The sequence below is a fragment of the Cottoperca gobio genome, chromosome 19, assembly GCF_900634415.1.
Source record: "Cottoperca gobio chromosome 19, fCotGob3.1, whole genome shotgun sequence".
NCBI lineage: Eukaryota > Metazoa > Chordata > Actinopteri > Perciformes > Bovichtidae > Cottoperca > Cottoperca gobio.
The window spans coordinates 17301248-17322186 of NC_041373.1; the positions used below are offsets into that span (position 1 = coordinate 17301248).

The window sequence follows — 20939 nt, forward strand, 5'->3', positions numbered from 1 at the left end:
ATCATTATCATTATTATTATTATTATTATTATTATTATTATTATTATCATCATCATCATTATCATTATTATTATTATTATTATTATATATAATTATTATTAATGATGATTCATTCTGTGTCTGTTGAGTTCTTGCAGCTCTGCTCACTCAGCTCTCTCATCGTCACAGGGGTAAAGGCGGTGTTCTCCGGGCACTATCACCGAAACGCCGGCGGTCGCCACGACGGCCTCGACATGGTCGTGAGCTCGGCCATCGGGTGCCAGCTCGGCGAGGACACCCACGGCCTCAGGGTGGTGGTCGTGACCGCCGACGACATCGTCCACCGCTACCTCAGCCTGGAGCAGCTGAGCGCGCGGGGCGTGGACGACGACCTCCGGAAGCTGCTGCAGGTCTGAAGGCCGGACGACGGAAAACCAGGAAAAGTTGGAGGTTTCTTTTGTGATTTGTTTTTGTTTTGATTTTATAGTTTTGAGCGCCGGTTCTTAGAGGCACACATGAAGGTTATTGTGGAAACAAATCGTTTGAAGATTTAAATTGAGGCGTGTGTATGTTGGATCAGAAATAAGACGATGGCAGCGAGTTTAAAGGGAAACTTCTGGATCTGAAATCTCCCGATCGTCAAAATCTGCTAAATATTCTGCCATGACAGGGAAAATACTTCAAATCACACTGAGGTACAACGCAACAAACTCTCACTCTCGTTTCCAGAGTCAAACTCTCGCGAGATTTCAGAACGAGACTTGGTTAGACGCAATAAGAAACAGATAAAACAGTTTCTCTGTTGTCAGACACTTAATAACAATCTGAGCCGTCAGTGGGAAAGATGGGGAAATAAAATAATAATAAAAAATATCTGAGTTTCCCTTTAAACCAACGATGATGCAACTACATGTTATAAAATGTTCAGAATTACAGCGGAACTGTCCTTTAATGATCCTACAAGATCCAGCTGTTGCAGCTGTTTCTACTCGTTGCAGCTGCCTTGTTATCCTATGCAAACCATTTACATCACTGTGTGTGTGTGTGTGTGTGTGTGTGTGTGTGTGTGTGTGTGTGTGTGTGTGTGTGTTTTATGTTAAACGGGGGACGATGTTTAAGATGTGGGACTGACCTCTGATCAGACTTTGAGCTGTGTGTTTATAGCCCCTAAAAGATCTTCTAGATATTATTTTATTACATGTTGGTTTGAGGGATTATTCTAAATCTGTATTAATTATAATCAAAATGAGTTCCGGTTGATGAAGAAGAATTTCCACGGGTGACACCATGTGGGAATATTTAAAACTGATATACTTTATTAAAAATAAAGCTCAATTTGTCAGAGCTAACCTCCCTGACAAATACCCCCCCCCCCCCCGTCCTTGGTTTGCCAGTTATACGGTTTACTGTGAAGCAGCAGCCGTAGGAAATGTTCACTTTGCATTAACAATAACTTAAATTACAGCACTGCTGATTTTAAAGCCAGCAGCAGGAATGTCGGACCCCGCCACTCACAATGACATCTGTCACGTAAAGTGATTCCTGAATAATAACACATTAAAAGGCGATTGCAACAAAAAAAGACGGGTCCATAAATAATCTAAAAAATGATAATAATAAATGAATATCTGTTGCAATATCCATGTGGTTTCTTCCAGCTCGCGGTCCTGTTTATGAACGTGCAGATCAAACTGAATGGTTTTCCCTGACTGATGTTTTGTTGATGAAAACATTTCATCACTGGACCAAAGATTAAATCTCTGATGCAGCGCGTAACGTTTAAATCACGCCTAATCACTTTAATTAGTCGGGATCCTTGATGTGAATGAGGTGTGTTGTTGAATGCCAAACTAAAAGAGTGGAGTCCGGCTGACGCTGACGGGGTTAATGGGATTAATGGGATCAGTATTTCCTGAATGGGAGAGTTGAGACTCACCGTCCTGAACGTGTCTTTAAAACGGACATTACTGCAAGAAAACCACTTTCTCTGTGAGCCCTAAATGACTCTACTCGATTACACACACACACACACACACACACACACACACACACACACACACACACACACACACACACACAGACTCTCATAGTTGCCCCTGGCCGACTGAGAATTTAAGAGTGTTGTCATGGCAACCTTTTAGTAACACATCTGTGTGAGTCTGTGTGTGTGTGTGTGTGTGTGTGTGTCCGTGGTCTGTAGGTGATTTTCCATCAGCGGTGTGATCGCTGACCTCATTTCACACTGAGACGGTTTCTGTCTCTTTTCCAAAAAGTCAGCATGTGATGAGGGGGGGGGAGGGGGGGGGGGGGTCTGAGAGGAATGGATAATGAGTGTGATGTGTGAAAGAAAGACGACTCAGTCCATCTCCTTCATTTCCTGTCTTGAGAAGGAACCTTATGTCCTTATCTATTTTTATATCCTCACGGTGGCCGAACTCACTCACATCGTTCTTTATCTTTCTTTGTGTGTGAATTTTGTTTTTGCTCCACGAACGCTCTTTGACTTGTTCCCCTGTTGACTTCTAAAGAATGACAATACTGGACACCATGACTGTGACATGATCGGTTGTATTTTTGTATAATAAATGTTGATTTTATCTAATGACGGCAGCGTGTTACTGTGTTTATTGTAATGTGTTAGCATGTGCGGAGACGCAGCAGATTAGCACTGACGACAGTAATGCTACAGAACTTGCTAACACACAAGCAACGTGTGTTTAGAGTGTGTGTGGAGGAATTAAAACTCACCTGGAAGAACACATGATACTGTTTAGTCCTGTTAAGAACACGGGGCAGTGGTGCACTTCAGCCTCTTGTGGCCAAAATGAGTATTACAACAACAAAACAAATGTTGCACCTTACACAACTTGTTAAAGAAATAAAGATTATCCTGCAGAAGACGGAGAGGCTCATCTCTCCGGGCTTCTGTCATTCTTGCACAAACTTCTCGTGCACGTGTTTCTCGTGAGACGTAACTCATATTGTCTCGTAACCTTTTGAACTCCATCCAATTTCACTTAAACCTCTTATGTTTATCCAGCTGTTGCTGTCAGTCATTTATACAGAAGGCTGTTTCATAAAGCAGGATTCACTGATCAGACGATATATATATATATATATATATATATATATATATATATATATATATATATATATATATATATATATATATATATATATATATATATATATATATATATATATATATATATATATATATTCAGGAAGCCTGTTTTTATAAAGTTGGTTTAAATGAGTCTGACCTAAGTTTCTATGGAAACCTATTCCCCCTAGACTTCAAGCTCCACTTCAGGCCTTAATACTAATAATACAATAATAATATGGTAATAAAGAGATTAACAGAACAAGCTACGACAATGGGAAAGAGGGGGGCGGGGCTAAGAGATCACAGGTGAAAAGCAGATTTTAATAATAATATTTAAATCTGCACACATTCAAACTTCCAGTTTCTTTTACTAATAACTGCTGATTTCTTCTGTTCTTACCGAAGTGTTGCTCACATGGGGTCTTTGTCTCTTTCTGCACTTTGCATTGGCCGTCTGGTTGAACCAGTTTACCGCGTACATGAAAACCCTTCATATAAAATAACTAGCGCTGTCAGATTAGTGCGTTAATTTCGATTAATTACTCACAGAAATTTTAAAATGAGAATATCAACACGTTCATCTTCAGCTAAATCCAACTCGCACGATGCACAATGTTCATATATCTTTCCACTCTCTCTCTCTCTCTGTGTTGAATCAGAAATTAGCTGACTCCAGCGCAGCCAGAGGGGAGTGAGCAGGAGGGGATTGTTTGCTCGAGGACTCTACAGTCAATCAAATGACTGTTATTGGACACAACGGCAGAGATTGAGTGTGCGGCTTACAGGACGGTAATTCATTCATAGAACCAAACACACCAGGGCGCATTCACATTTCAACATATTCGGCTCCGAAATTGAGTTTTAGTGTCTTTCTGCTGCAAATGATTTGTAAAAGAACATTTGGCTGATTGCTGGTAAACGTACGGACGCCCTGAGAGGCAAGTGAGAAAAACATCCTGATTATTTATTTTGTTACGTTTGATCTAAATAGTTTTCTGTCCTGTGCTTATGATTTAAGAACAGGTGGAAGAAAAGGATATGCCAGGATAATCTTTTAGTTTAAATAAAATTAATATTTTCAATCTGTGGAACAGGTGGGAAAAACCAGTTTTGGTTGGTCAAATCTTTTATTTTCTTTGTCAGAATAATTTCTGTGTTTGTTGTTGTAATACTCAATCCGGCCACAAGAGGCTGAAGTGCACTTCCTCATGTAAAAAAACAAAATCAAATCAAATCAAATTTATTTGTATAGCCCAATATCACAAATTCTACATTTGTCTCAGTGTGCTTTACAGACTGTACAGGTTACGACACCCTCTGTCCTTAGACCCTCTGTCCTCAGACCCTCTGTCCTTAGACCCTCTGTCCTTAGACCCTCACATCGCACAAGGAAAAACTTCCTAAAAGAAACCCCAAAATTAAAGGGGAAAAAATGGAAGAAACCTCAGGGAGAGCAACTGAGGAGGGAATCCCTCTCCCAGGACGGACAGACGTGCAATAGATGTCGTGTGTACAGGATAAACACGTCCACACTTTATTTTTTCACCTGGCATCACTTTCTTTCCCCCGACTGTTTCACAGATTACATTTTTCGCCTGCTCGTAAACACAGGAGAGAAAACCCTTTAGATCACACCTCCCCAGAATTGTTTCCCCTCCTGCCTCTCAGGGCCTCGGTACGAATGGTTGATACTGCACATAAAATAAAAAATGTCCTCACACGGTGGCAGCTTTGTGGACGGACGTGAGGTCAGCTTCGTGGCCTTCACTCTCACCTCAGTTCCTCAGGAGATTCATTCTACTGTGGCAGATGAAAGCTAGTTCATGTTTATTGATCCAAAGCGCTGTTGTAGTGTCCCCCAGTGCTTACACGCGTACAAATGAAGACATACACGTGTTACATAAACACACAACTTCACACACACACACATAAAAGATGCATGCGTCTCTCAGCAACACTTTCATCAGCTGCCAGGGTGGAGAGTCCACAAAAGTGATGTTTTTCCTCATACGAGTGTGCTCTTCAAGTACATGTAGGGGACTCGGGTGTTAGGTCACCTGCTTTTGAACATACAGAGGCTTGTGTACAAAATGATAGTGAGGGAGTATTTCCACAAGAGGAGCTTGTTTCATGTTCGCCTGAGTGTTTTGGCTCCTAATGGAATCCAAGAAGTTATCATCAGATGGTGAAAAGATCGATTTGTCCGTCGGATATTTTTGGCTACATGAGTATCTGAGGAGCAACAGTCCATGTAGGTGAAGCAGCCAGTTCATCCACGGTTCATCAAAGTGTTCAAACTCAAAGTAATGACAGCTGAGGCAGTTAAATTACATGCTTCATGAGTTAGGACTCCCGTTCCTATTGTTGGAATATAGAAAGTCATTTCACAAAAACATAACTCTTCTGCAGTATAATGCCCGAGGACTTGAATCCACTTTTGTTTGATTCACTCAAATGTCATCACGGAGGAGTCGAGGCAAGGCAAGTGTATTTGTATCGCACCTTTCAACAACAAGGTCATTCGAAGTGCTTTACACAAAACATAAAGGACCTAAGAAGAAAAGAAACACGATATAAAAAGATATGGAAAACCTTTGAAAGAGTCAAATTAACTAGATCGAGATGAGAAATGAAAAGTAGAGTAAGACCAGAGAATAAAAATGACAGTTACAGTTCATGATAAGTTAATTTAGTAAAGGCCAGAGCTGCGTAAAAACTGAAAGTTGATTCTCTGTTTGGTTTCGACTTTGTGGATCGTGAGCAGAACCTGAACCAGACTCTGAGAGATCTGTGCGTTTGTACCGCAGCATATCAGACTGTATTATCTTAAACCTACTGAATATAAACACACGTTTTATAAATCCTGCTGAGACGTGAGTCCTATAATTCCTGATATATTCTTAAGGTGATATTTGTAACTGCTTTAATGTAGGAATTGAAGATTTTTAACGTTTGCGACTGAAGCTGAACGCTGACTTTTTAATCGTTCTTCTTCTAAATCCAATCACTGATTTGTTCAATGCCATTACTCAGTGCTTGTGTGGTCACCTGGTGGTATCGTCTGTATAATTATGTTACGATATCTTGTTGTTTTCTATAATCTGAGCTAGTGGAAGCATGTCGATGTTAAAGAGAAGATGTCCAAGAATGGAGCCCTGGGGAACGCCACGTCACTTTTGAACGCTCAGATGTGTAATTACGTGTCAACGTCCCTCTCAGTTTCCCTCTCAGTTTCCCTGAGTCTGTCTGGTAATTGTTTCGGGCCAAGAGGCAAATCTGTTAAAACCCAGACTTTATTGTTCACTAGTGAATTGTCAACATTGTTCTTTTTAAAGAGCGGCTTAATAACTGCAGATTTCAGGGCCCGTGGGAAACTACTTGGGAAGAAAGGTGTTGCCTGAAGGGAGAATATCAAGGCAGCAGGAGGAGAAATGTGGAAGTTTTATAGTTGACAGTATCATATTGTGTTGCGCCAATTGAATTGGTTTTAAGGACACAGATTTGTAGCTACTTCCGGCCGGCCAGCGCTTCCTGTAATTGGTCCGAAAGTCAGAACCATCCAAAGAAATTTGATCCGGACCGAGACAACACTTATTTTGCCGGACTAAGGTAGTGGTACACCTGTAATCTTGGGAAGAATCAACCTAAAAAGTCAGAATTTACCAAGCAAGGTAGGTGCGAAAGGCATCTTTGCCCCCCAGCTAGTCGCTAACTTTCTCTGTTTGCCATTTTGGTGCTGAGCAGATGAGTACGTTTTTATAGCTTTTTAATTTAAACTGCTGCCTGATGCGACTGCTTCACTCTCTCACTCGCCAAAACAGTAAAGTTGCAACTGTCAAACTACAACATAATGAGTCCTTCTAGTTCTCGTATGTCTGAAACAACAAGCTTTCACGTTACACATCTTTGATTCTCATCCATTGTTGATATAAAACTGACGAGTACAGGAGCTTTAAAGTTCTCACAGAAATGGAGATTTCAACATTTATGATTTCCTCACAACTGAGCAAACTCCATCTGCCGAGGAAGATGGTGCGATATGATAAAAAGATCCAGATTAGCTACTAAATTGACCTTGTGGTGAGATTGTCTTGTCAAATCCAAGTGATAAATCTCAGCCAAAATGACCATTAATATCCAATTAATTTTCTCTACGCAAGTATTAAACTTAAATTGGCTCTGAAGTGCAAGAACATGCACAAACACACTCAGCCAGGCTCTGGTACCACCACCTCTTCATTTCTCCACGCAGTCCACAGGTGTTGGGGGGAAGCAAATGAAAGTTGGCGTATCCAATCGTGGCCTGACGTCAGGGCGCCACCCCTCCTGGTAGTGAGCCCACTGACAGAGCGAGCCATCTGGGCAGCAGAGAGCCGGCGACAGGCCCATCCATCCCTGTGCCCTGCCCTCTGGGCCTGCAGCCAGCGAGACAGACTGGGAGAGCTGGCGGGGTTCAGCGCTCCTCGCTCGCTTGCCAAGATGGAGCATGTTTTGATGATTCTAGCATTCAGAGGGGTCAAAAATAAGCACAAGTCACACGTAGTCTGACTGGTCGTAGCTGTATCCCAACTGTTGCATTATGCCAGTAAATAAATCTCATATTTATGCATAAATATGACAGACCAGTGAGTCACATTGTCCTGTTTTTTGAGACATTTTCTTACTTCTCCATCAAACCCAACACTCAGTGGCGGGGGAAGACACAACATGTGAGACAGAAAGGTGCGTGAACATAGCTAAGTGACTTCACTGGATAATAATTGAGAGGTGGAGACCGGCTGTGATGAGAACATTCAAGTGATAATTGTCTTCCTGCTCGAACTAAATGCTTCTTTTCTTTCTCTCATTTGAATTCCAGGGGGAAAGTTTTTAACTAAAATGTCAGAATTAAAGCGGAGAGCGTCCCGAAGAGGAACTCCACCCTGCTGGAGACATCTGAAGGTGTTGTTCTGTGGACAACCACTGACCTTTAGGAGAACAGCCTGCTGACACACCAGCTATCACACTCCATCCTGATCCTAAATCTGAAATCTATTTTATGACCTTCAACCTATTTCCCCATGTTTGCCCTGCTAGTGGCTCTGTAGGTGTAGATGACTGAACTATCTTAACTAGAGAAGTGCACACATCGGAATACAAACCTTTGTCTTGCCTCGGCGTGCAACTCTGGAGAGGAACATTTCCTAATCCTGAGCGGAAACAAGATTGAAGCAGTTGTGGATCACCTGCCGCCCGACAAGAGGAGCGAGAAGTCGTCAATGGTGGGATGAAACAAAATAGGTTTGTAGTTGCTTTGTGTGTCTTTGTGGTCCTTTTGTGTCTCTTTGTTGATGTTTTTGTCCCTTCTCATAGTCATTGTTAGACTATTTGTGTCTTTGCAGCTGTTTTGCATCCCTTTGTGGTGCTTTTGTGTCTCTTTGTGGTCCTTTTGTGTCTCTTTGTGGTCATTTTGTGTCTCTTTGTGGTCATTTTGTGTGTCTTTGTAGTCCTTTTGTGTCTCTTTGTGGTCATTTTGTGTCTCTTTTTAATCCTTTTGTGTCTCTTTGTGGTCCTTTTGTGTCTCTTTGTGGTCCTTTTGTGTCTCTTTGTGGTCATTTTGTGTGTCTTTGTAGTCCTTTTGTGTCTCTTTGTGGTCATTTTGTGTCTCTTTTAATCCTTTTGTGTCTCTTTGTGGTCCTTTTGTGTCTCTTTGTGGTCATTTTGTGTGTCTTTGTAGTCCTTTTGTGTCTCTTTGTAGTCCTTTTGTGTCTCTTTGTGGTCATTTTGTGTCTCTTTTTAATCCTGTTGTGTCTCTTTGTGGTCCTTTTGTGTGTCTTTGTAGTCATTTTGTGTGTCTTTGTAGTCATTTTGTGTCTCTTTGTGGTCTTTTTGTGTCTCTTTGTGGTCATTTTGTGTCTCTTTTTAGTCCTTTTGTGTCTCTTTGTAGTCCTTTTGTGTCTCTTTGTAGTCCTTTGTGTCTCTTGTAGTCCTTTTGTGTCTCTTTGTAGGTCCTTTTGTGTCTCTTTGTAGTCCTTTTGTGTCTCTTTGTAGTCTTTTGTGTCTCTTTGTAGTCCTTTTGTATCTCTTTGTGGTCATTTTGTGTCTCTTTGTGGTTCTTTTTTGTCTCTTTGTAGTCATTTTGTGTCTCTTTGTAGTCATTTTGTGTCTCTTTGTGGTCATTTTGTGTCTCTTTGTGGTTCTTTTTTGTCTCTTTGTAGTCATTTTGTGTCTCTTTGTAGTCATTTTGTGTCTCTTTGTAGTCCTTTTGTATCTCTTTGTGGTCATTTTGTGTCTCTTTGTAGTCATTTTGAGTCTCTTCCTGGTTGCTACGTGTCTCTTTGATCAACATTTTGTACGTGAAGCTCTCTGACACTTCAGGCCCCGGGCCTGTGCACATTAATCAACCCGTGGTGCCAACAAATAGAGAGATATACGGCGCTGTGCTGTACCTGAACTTTGGGCAAGAAGCAAAAGTAATTTGTCTGCTTAAAAAATGTGTGTCAAAGTTTGTCCATGAAACATTTAGAAAAAGCTTTTAATAGTTGCATCGCAGTTGCATCATGTGTATGTGTGTTTGCACTGAAAGATGACATTGACAGTCATTACTCTGCAGAAATCTGACGATTCTTGAGACTCGTTCTCTCTGCATGTTGTTGGAGCAGACAAAGTGCTGGATGGATCTTTTTGTTCACTTAGTCAGATATGGAACAGAAGGCTCTCTGTGACATTTACCCACAATACTGTTCTTCACACCACCACCAACTGGACTCCCACTCTCTCAAAGTGAAGATGGAAGATTGTTTCAACAGTTTGTTTGTACGTAGAACACAACCTCCCCAACAACAAGCCACCTGCCGACTAAAAATGGCCGAATGCTGTTATTTACCTCCACACAGGAAGTGAGTGTAGTGGCTGAGAGGCGGAGAGAGACAGGAGCGCTTCATCAGGACAACGAGGAGCACCTGCGCCTCAATGGAGTCTTTTAATGGTCACACACACATGTACACAGCACACAGTGAAATCTACACTCTGCATTTAACCCGTCGTAGTATTCGGAGCCGTGGGAAGCGGTGTGGGAGGGCAGTGCCTTGCTCAAGGACACCGGCAACCCTCTGGTTCCCAAGCCAAGTCCCTATGGAGCTACTGCCACCCACCAACTGTGTGTGTGTGTGTGTGTGTGTGTGTGTTTCACTACATGTGTGTGTGAACATGAAAGCTGTGTTTGTGAGGAAGCTGCGAGGACAACAGTGAGCCTACATTGCATGAGTATAAACTGCAGGTTGACTCGACTAAACCGAGAAACATTATCATTTCTGCACATCGACGTCTGAACCGAATCCCAGAAATCAACACCTGAAATACTTTTGGCTCCGTAAATCTAATGTTGCGGCGGTGCACAACAGTTCCCTCTGATGTGCGTCTCCTGCGAATCCTGTGAGCTCAGTTGCCAGGAAGGCCACCTGCTGAGGAGCTGCTAGAGCCATGTTAAAGATGTCAGTGTTTTCACACAGAAAGTGTTTACATTAACATGAACAAAGGAAGCTTTCAGAAGGGGATATTTGCTAACGTATAGTTAGCTCTAGTGCTAATGTTCCATTGTTATAAGCCTGAAGACGGAAACTATTGGCTAGAAGCTGGTTTACATTAGGAAATTCTGATTGAAGCACTAATTAATTATACAAAAAGGACAATAAGGCTATCTAATGGCTCAAAATACATTTGATTTGCAAGTTGTTTGCTAACATTTTAAAGCCAGTTTTGGATTCTGTCCCAAATCTTCATTTAAAGTTGAAACAGACTTTTCACTTTTCGTTTTCAGACAGAATTGCACAGTGAAAGTGAAGCTTTGAGGAAACCAATCTTAATGCCGATGGTGTCGTTATTCTACAGCCACTGCTTAGTTAAAGACGTCTATTGCCACTTTAAATGATGAAAGAATAATCTCATTTTTAGATGTATTGAAGTATTTGTCGAAGTTTCAAAGTTAGTTGCATAATATTATAACCAAAGTTAATAAATATCCTGTTTAATTTACAGAGAAAAGTGAAAAGTGTGGCCTGTCCACCTGCTTCAAAGTATGATATGTGGATATAAAGATTTTTACATTTAGTTTTCCGATCATTCTCTTCTTGCCGTTCGTCCCAGAGCTCGTTCTGTAGCTCGTTCTGTAGCTCATGTTTACTACAGTTTGAACTCAGATTGCAAAAGGTCGAGCAAGTCCATGGAGAGAATATGGAGGCCTGAGGAAATACATTTGTCTTTTTTGGATAAGGAATGTTTTTTCCATCCATCGTCTACCGCTTATCCGGGATCGGGTCGCGGGGGCAGCAGCTCCAGTAAGGAATGTTTTTTAGTTTAATGAAACGATGTAAATGAGTCTGCATACGACATGCTAAATACAGCCTGAGCAGCTAACCTCTTTATTCTTATTCTAACCCTGTTATTTCTCATAAAAAGTTTCCACCTTGAATATTCTTGGAAGGTTGCAGCCCCAGTGTGAACCAATATGCATTATAAAATTATTTATTCTTCTTTTTTCTCCAAGTTCAAGACCTTTATTTGTTCCAGAGGAGCGACTGGTTCTGCAGCAGTAGCAATAAAAAAACAGCAATACAGGACAAGACATACAAAGCCAGACATTAATAACCACACATCATAAAAACACATATAAATACAACAATACAAGGTGAACACACAAAGTGCAAAAGAGAAAAGAAGTTGTGAAAGGGAGAGGGTATAAAAGATAATTGATATAGTTCATGTTTTAATGTGTCAATTTGTCACAACACTTCCATGGAACATATTTCAATATTCTCATGTCAGTGTTTGTTATCCTCTCTTAGAAAGCCATATATATATATTTCTTTATATATATATTTATATATTTCTTTATATATATATTTATATATATATTTCTTTATATATATATATTTATATATATATGTTTCTTTATATATATATATATATATATATATTTATATATATATTTCTTTATATATATTTATGTTTATTTATATATTTATTTTATATATATATATATATATTATTTATATTTATTTTATATTTATTTTATATTTATTTTATATTTATTTTATATATATTTATATACATACATATTCCCTCAGTCCCAGGGGAAGGGTTGCATCATTATTCAGAAACATGTTGTGCTTTATTTCTGCCACATAGTGGAATATCCCCACTGAGTTTGAAAGTTCACAGTTCCTGCGGGCCGATACAAACCAACTTAAAGTTTCTTTTAGCCCGCAGAGCAATTTGTAGTTGTTGCATAGCGGCCATTTCCCAATGTCATCACAACAGTCCCTGCTCAGCGCTGCAGCTTCTATAAGACCCCCAAGGAGCAGCCGAGTGTAACAGCTGAATAGAAGTGAACACGTCTCTAAGCCGCCTGCTATCCCCTGAGAGGACACACACAAACACACACTTTCTCTCTCTCTCTAATGCATGTACACACTCACATATGAACACACACACACTTTGAGACTCTCATGTGTGAAGGCTGCACATACACACCTGTACATAGAGATGCCAGTAAATATGCTACATTTTCTTCACACGTACATACATACATACATTTTGCCTTCCCTGTCAGTCAACTGTTCCCCCGTCACAACTGTTAGCTCGTTTTAGCGCATGACAACCCATCTGCATGTCATTACTGTGAGGTTCCACACTAATGGAGCCATTCCAACGGGAACATTAGCACCCAAGATGCAGCCTAACAGCGCACTAAAGTGACGGGTGTCGACGTGCCACGCATCGCTGAAAGCACCTCCGGGGACGAGGCAATGCAGCAATCAATCTAAACATTAACATTCTTTAGTTTCTCGGAAAAAAGGATGAAAAGATGAAGCGCCCCGGCTTAATGTACATATGAACCTATCATACTCATCCCCGACAGTGGGGTGGAACATCACTCAGCGGGAACTTGGACAAACTGAGCGTAGCGATAAACTCACACATATTGAGATGATAATACAGAATGTGTGCTCCACAATCAAGATGTTTTATTTACTATATTCTAAACCTAGCTTTAAATAGCACAGTGTGTCTCACATTAACTGGTCCGTTAATCAAGGTAATCATCCATCCATCCATCCATCCATCCATCGTCTACCGCTTATCCGGGGTCGGGTCACGGGGGCAGCAGCTCCAGTAAGGAACCCCAAACTTCCCTTCTTGGGGCCACATCCTCCAGCTCCGACTGGGGGATCCCGAGGCGTTCCCAGTGAGGAGATATAATCTCTCCACCGAGTCCTGGGTCTTCCCCGGGGTCTCCTCCCAGCTGGACGTGCCTGGAACACCTCCCTAGGGAGGCGCCCAGGTGGCTCCTTACTAGATGAACCACCTCAACTGGCTCCTTTCAACGCAAGGTAACCACAACATATTTATTTCTAATTCACTCCAACTTGACCTCTTATAGAACATTACTCATATTAGTGTTCAAGGGTTTAGCTAACATTTAGGGCTTTTATTTTTGTACAATAATTCAATAACATTTTGCACGTTTGGTTTCTTATGTCGGAGGCACGTGTTGATATGCACTCACAGGATGCAAGTGCATACACAAACACTCACATGTGGTGGATGCATTTAACATGATGCCTCCAGATTCCCTTGTGCGTGTTCATGGCCGTGATTGCATGCCTTCAACATGTTGACATACACATTTAATCCGTCCTTGTAATTAGACAGGCTTCAACAACATAAGCAAAAATAGAGGCGGAGTGATTAAAACAGGAAAATCCAATCAGGCACGCTTCTTATGTCACTGATGAGGTGGCGGCTCCACATATAGGATATAATACAGTAACAATTACCCTCTCACGTACTGTCAAACGCACAGACACCGCCACGCAGGCACATTTTGGCACACACTGTAGCTGTACAAACACACACTCTACCACAACAATACTAATTAATCCAGATGTATTTTCCCACACAGGATATCCTTGGCTTTCATCCCCTCCTCGATTAGATTGAACTTCCTACTGTTATGTTAGTGTTTGGATTAAGAGGAATTATGGAGGAATGCTAATGTTGGAAATCCTCCTTTGCCTTTGACTTACTGCATCAGACGCTTGACAGCTTTTATAAGAAGAGGTGAGCACTTCTTTGTGTGTGTGGATCTGAATTAGTGTTAATGCTTCACAAACGCGTTAGCTAAACCTTCACTACGTGCTAGCTGACTCTCGGTTTCATGCAGACCTTGCATCACTCTCCCAGCTGCCCTCCTCTGAGATAGGTCATAATGAGAGCAAACTATTCTTAAGATGTTTTCTATTTGAACTTTGCCACAACCTCTCGTCTCCTCAGGAGATTGCCTTGTATATAAATATAGATATAAAAAAATAAAAACTAGGAACGATACGCCCACACACGTCTTTTTCGTTGTTCTCGCTGATTAGGTTCAGCTATTCAGGGAATTGTGTGAAACTACCAGACTTCATGTGCTAACAAGTAGTGATGTGTCCTTTCGTGTCGAGTCTTTCGAAGCGTGTGTCGAGTAATCGCGGAAGATTTTTGAGAAGCAATCGAGGCTTGTGTTGATGGCGTATGTGATGACGTTTGTGGGTTTGACGTGCGATTCGAACCGCAATTGAGCCCCCTCATAATCAACACTTTATATAACCGCGAATGTGTGCGTCGTTGTTGTCGTAGTATGCATCGTTGCTGTTGAGTTGTTGGTATTGCGTTTGTATTGGATCATTATGGAGCCAGCCAACTAGCCAAACAATTCTTATGCACGCCAGCATCATCTTCCTTGTGAGCAAGTAAAGATACCAAATTTAAATCTGTTGAAAAGATAATGTACATCCAACGTGTACATTACACATGCAGGCGACCCACATTCAAATGCTTCCCGCAGCGGCCCGGGGTTCGAAAAAGACCTGCTGCTATTTGCTGCATGTCATTCCCCTTCTCTCTGTCCAATCTTAAACTCATTTAAGGCGTAAAAAGCTCACATTTTTTTCCAGGCACTCTCTTCTCAATAACACGTAATAACATCAATCTTTATTTCTAAATAGAACATTATATTCAGTTTTAGATGTGTGCATCAAAGAATTTTCAGGGCAAAGATACTTTAAATCCACTGCAGCCTTGCACGTCGCCGGTTTTACATTTATTGTCCACTTGATGGCGCAGTAGAGCAAATGAAGCACTATGAAGCGGGTGTGTGTGTGTGTGTTTGTCATCTGTGCTTTTCAAGCTATTGTCAAGATGTCTGCTCTGAATTGACTAAAAGTAGAGTACAATCTGTATGTGTCAACACATTAGAGGTCTTATTAGGTAAAGTGAAAACACCTGTCTGTGTACCATGCATGGATGAATTACTTAGCGTAGGAGACACCAACCAGGAAGAGACACAACATGACTTAAAATGACTACAAAGAGACACACATTGACTACAAAAAGGGGCAAAAAACCACAACAGACATAACCATAAAAATACAGAATAGAATTCAAAATCCTTCTCCTGACTTACAAAGCAATTAATGGTCAGGCTCCAGCATATCTTAAAGATCTCATAGTACCTTATAAACCAACTAGAGCATTGCGCTCCCAGACTGCAGGGTTACTTGTGGTTCCTAGAGTCTCTAAGAGTACAATGGGAGCCAGAGCCTTCAGCTATCAAGCTCCTCTCCAGTGGAACCAGCTTCCAGTTTGTGTTCGGGAGGCAGACACACTCCACATTTAAGAGCAGGCTAAAGACTTTCCTTTTTGATAAAGCTTATAGTTAGGGCTGGCTCAGGTTTGCCCTGGATCAGCCCCTAGTTATGCTGCTATAGGCTTAGACTGCCGGGGGACACCTCCCTGCTCTCTTCCTTCTCTTCCTCTCTCCTCCCCTCCCTCTCTTCTTCTCCCTCTCTATCTGTATGCATTTATGTAAATGTATGTTACTAACTCACCATCCGGGGTATCATCCCCGGAGTGTCTGTCTCTCATGTGGCAGGTTGCCACTGATAAAGTTTACGTCAGGATCAGGAATCGTGGCTGCGCCTGCTGACCTGGTCCTGCTGGACACCGGGAAGCCTTTTTGACATTTTCCTGGATTCATCCAAACTTTCTCTTTTTCAACACAACATCATTTCTGTCAAATGTTGTATTTGTACTATGTTGTTTATCCTGTACACACGACATCTATTGCACGTCTGTCCGTCCTGGGAGAGGGATCCCTCCTCAGTTGCTCTCCCTGAGGTTTCTTCCATGTTTCCCTTTAATTATGGGGTTTCTTTTAGGAAGTTTCTCCTTGTGCGATGCGAGGGTCTAAGGACAGAGGGTGTCGTATCCTGTACAGTCTGTAAAGCACACTGAGACAAATGTATAATTTGTAATATTGGGCTATACAAATAAATTTGATTTGATTTGAAAAAGACCAAAAATAACTACAAAGAGACACAAAACAACAACAAAAAGAGGCTAAACAACCCTAAAGTGTGTGAATGTCTGTGCCCATCGCTCATAATTTAATAGTATCTGTTGTAACATTTGTCTACAGTTAAAGACGACTGAGACTAAATAGTAATTTAAAGTATGCGTGTACTTAATTTCAATAAATATAAAGCAAGACTTTAAAGCTTATCTCAGGAAGAAGAAGAAGAAATGGTTTTGGGACTTTGTTACTACAAACAGTGTCAGTGACAGTGTTGACCTCTGAAAACCTTTAGCGTATTCTGTTTCATAAAAAATACAACACCATGTGGGATGGTTAGCATATGGTGTAACTGTATTATTGTTAAATGTGCTTTAGTTTTAGTTTAGCTAGCCAGTGAGGTAGCTAGCTAACGGTAGGCTAACGGCTGAAGCCGCAAAGAAATGTTGGACTTCAACTTTAAAATGTTACCAGATGTTACAACGACCGTGAGCGACAATAACATATCTTATCAGACACTTAGGCTACTGACGTGGACATTACCCGATTAGGAGTGGCTATTAAATCTGAGATATGGGCTTAGCCTACTTAGACCAACTCAGCGTTAGCATTTCATGCTAACAAGAACTAGCTTGGGCCCCGTTTATGTTTAGACATAAAGAAATGCAGTCATTTCAAAATGTAAGAAACTTGTAGCAAAGGGGAAAGTTTGCAACTCTTGTCACCTGGACAGTAGGGAGTCAAAAAATCAATAGTAATTAGCTTATTTTATGCTGAACAATAAGAACATTTAGTAAACTTTAAACTTTAAAATGTAGGCTAACGCTCTGTAGCCTATATAGCTCAGTCACAATTCTTTAAACTATAAATCTAATTGAAGGAATCCCATAACGCTGGAACCTGTATACGATTAAAACATGTTGGTTCCTTCTTCTTTTCTCAGTGTTTGTGCTAAACTAACCACATCCAGAAGCGATTACTTTAATCGTTCTCAATCCTCTCAAAGCAGCACTATAGGAGTTTTCAGCTTAGGGTTTCCTGCTCCAAGGCAAGAAGTTCAATATTGTAGCCTTCAATTCCCTCAATGTCAAGATCCTGTTCCTGTGAAAACATAAACGTCTATATACCAAAGGTTTTAAATTCAAGACGAGCAACCCTCCGAAACTCACACGCCTCTCCTCCCCACCACGGAGAGACGAGAGGATCGCCTCTCCAGGATCAAATCTGCCTTTGAGCTGCCTTGATCTCTGCCTCTCTCCTTTGGTTCTCTCTTGTTCTGCCTCGCCTCTCCATCTCTGGTCCAGGAAGTGCAGCGTAGTGAATTTGAGCCCTGCCGGTCAATAACGGGCCTCGGATCCTGTCGGGATTTAGGGTTTATTGGTTATAGACGAAGGGAATGTGTGTCCGCAACATCAAACAGAGAGCCTTGGAAAAAATGACTATGAAAAGAGTTGATCGCTCACGAGAGAGGCTGAGTGAGATATGCTAATGTCTCCTGAAAACTCTGCGTGCGAGTCCCTCTGCAGTGTGGGTATTTCTCTGTCAGTGCCTGCGTTCACAAACACACTATCCCGTCTTCGCTCTGTATCTGTTTCTCATATTCTCACCAAACATTGTCACAAACACGTAGCAGCCATTCCCTCTAATGCGTCACTGACATCCACTCCAGCCTGTAACATGTCTCCCCTGTCACCTCCTGACACCATCCTCTGAACCTCCAGCCTGCCAGCCGCCTTGAATTATTCATCTAATATGCCCATTTGACAAAGCCAGCCATTGTGCTGGTTCGCCAAACATTACAGGCATGATAAATTTGTTTATCTGTCTCTCTGTGTCTCATTCCTTCACTTTTTCTTATTGTCTTTTCCTCCCCCCCCCCCCCCCCCTCTGCTCCTTGTTCTCATCTTTTCTCACAAATGCCACATTTCCTCCCGTTTATTGGCATCCGCTGTCACAGTGATTTGCTAAAGTGGATGTGGCAGGCCGCGAGCCTTGTTCATGCCTCTTATAAAAGCCATACATTTGCTTCAATGGAAGTTTTCTCCATCTCGTTCTCTCCTGCTTCTTTTTGCACGCCGCGTTTGACCACAAGAGAGTGCTTTTTCTTCTCGGCTGTAATGTTTATTCCCTTGTTTTGTCTCTGATAACATATGCAAATTGCAGCCCTGGAAGAACGTAGGTCTCTTTGCTTTTGGTAATCAGCTCCCGACATTACGTAAACAAAGAAATGACTTGTGTGTGTGTCATTATGGATGAGCGTTACAGGGCCTGCTTGACTGGCGCTTCTTGACCCAGCTCTGAGTGCCAAAATGCTCCTCTCTCATCTATATTTCAGTGTACGGAGGCTGTTCTGTAATAATCCCAATTTGTGAACATGCAGGCACCACTCTACCTTTTCCAAGCACCGTAATCTTTAGTCCCATTCTGCTTAGGTGTTGGAGTAACAAGGTTCATGACAGCCTGAAATGCTTTACATGTAGATCCTGCAGCAGCCATCTTCTGTGCCGGGCTGAAGTACATTTATGTTCTCTGAAAGCTCAGCTTCACTCGCAGTTTTCTAAATGTGTGACTGCTCTTAGCACTAAAAGGCTTTCAGTGAGTCACGCTTTTCAGAGTTTGACCCTGAGTTGGTTCAACCTGAGGCGCAGTCGAAGAGTCGTCGGCCCCTTGCACCTTAATCTCACACGAGAACAGCGACGTGTGCGTCTGATATTATTGGGGAAATAGTGCACGAAGAGTTTTAATGCAGGTTATTTGTTTCACCGTCCTTACACAAACCTTTCAACCTTGTGTTGTGTTGTAGCTCTTTGGTTTCAGGAAGGATGAAACCCGCTCGATAACACTGTGATGTGATGACTTCTTCTTTAACTCCTTTGAATTGAAACTTTGTTTTGAATAAATTAAGTGCAGTATAGACTTCTTTTCACCTGGAAACCATCCCTGCTGCATGAAATGAATTGTACTTTTCTCAATTAAGTCCTCAGGTTTCAATTTCAATTGCAGATTTTCTCGAAAGTCGGTTAAAACTTGTCACACATTTGGATGTCAGGCCCTGAACAGCTCATAAAACAGGTATTTATTACCAACATCAATTAGTGAGCTTAAGATGTGCTGGTAGGTATATTCTGCTGTCTTTATGCAGAGCCTCGCTGTGTCTCCTTGTTTACAGTATCTGTGCCGAGCTTAGCCAACCGGCTGCTGCCTCTAGCTTCATATTTAACGCACCTTCAAACCTAACACTCAGCAAGAAAGCATATAAGCGTCTTTCCCAGATTGTTGAGCTTTTCCTTTAAAGAGTGTGTGCGTGTTAACCTCCGGAGGCGTTGAGTTTGGCCCTTAGAGCCTAGGTGGCTCTCAGGCTTAGCCCTCCATTTACAACAAAACCCTGCTGCTTCACTTTCCTCCTAATGAGGGCTGGAGGAATGCATCGGCCTTCAGCTGTTTTCTCTCCCTCTCTCTCTCTTTACCTCCTACACTGCAGTCAGGCAGGCAGTGTTAAATATCTAGTCTTATTTTATCCTCCAGCCTGCCCTCACTTTCAAGCTGTTCTCCTCTCATTTACAATGCCACACCATCCATGATATCAGGATGCACATCAGCTGCCGAACCTTTTACTCATCTCTCGTGGTGCGAAGAGGAGCGGATGAGCAGTTAACGCAGCAATCCTTCACATGATGTGGCAACCTGACGCTCGCTCTGTGGGAAACATCCCAGTTCCTCGAAGCACATCTATGCATCATTTGATTCAAGTTCATGTAGCAGAAAACTGTAAAGATTCCATCCTGTCATTGAGCTGCAGAAGAAGCTGGATGCACACATCACCCCAGAGGTAAACGCGTCTACAGTAAGATGCAGAACGCTCCACTGCTCTCTGTCGGCTGGCTCACGACAGTGCATCACTTCAACCCTCCAGTGTTTTCTGTGTCTCTGCATCAATCTAATGTGCAGTCAGAGAAACTGTGTCTGTATTTAGCTAATGAAGCACTTTCAAAACCAACTGGATGGAATAAAAAACACGATTGTCAAACATTTTGGAGAAACATTTTGTTTTGTTTTCTCACACTTTTCTTGCCTTTTGGGGATTTTAGCCTTGAATGAAAAAATGTTTATAAGACTGTATAAAAAAATCAGACATAACATTTAAATAAAGAAAGAAAAAAAAGAATTAAAGATACAATTTAAATAAGAACATTTTTAAATATATATGAAGATAATAATAATAACAAAATAATAATAATAATAATAATAAAAAGTAAATTATAATTATAATAATTATAATTATAATAATTATAATAATAAAAAGTAAATTATAATTATAATAATAATAATTATAATAAGTAATTAATTATAATAATTATAATAATTATAATAAAAGTAAATTATAATTATAATAATAATTATAATAATAAAAGTAAATTATAATTATAATAATAATAATAATATAAAAAATAAATCATTTTGATGGCAGACTTCTTCAAAGTT

The 20939-nt window shown here is 41.1% G+C and overlaps 1 protein-coding gene across 3 annotated transcripts in view; it reads left to right on the forward strand.

Moving 5' to 3' along the window:
• The window catches only part of cpped1 (calcineurin-like phosphoesterase domain containing 1), a 33925-nt gene extending 31341 nt beyond the window's left edge, over window positions 1-2584 (forward strand). For all 3 annotated transcript variants that reach the window (XM_029456856.1, XM_029456858.1, XM_029456857.1), the window contains one exon: window positions 169-2584. In XM_029456856.1, coding sequence (XP_029312716.1) covers window positions 169-395 — 227 coding nt within the window. In that variant the 3' untranslated portion in view covers window positions 396-2584. The remainder of the gene's footprint in view (window positions 1-168) is intronic.
• The last annotated feature ends 18355 nt before the right edge of the window (window positions 2585-20939 follow it).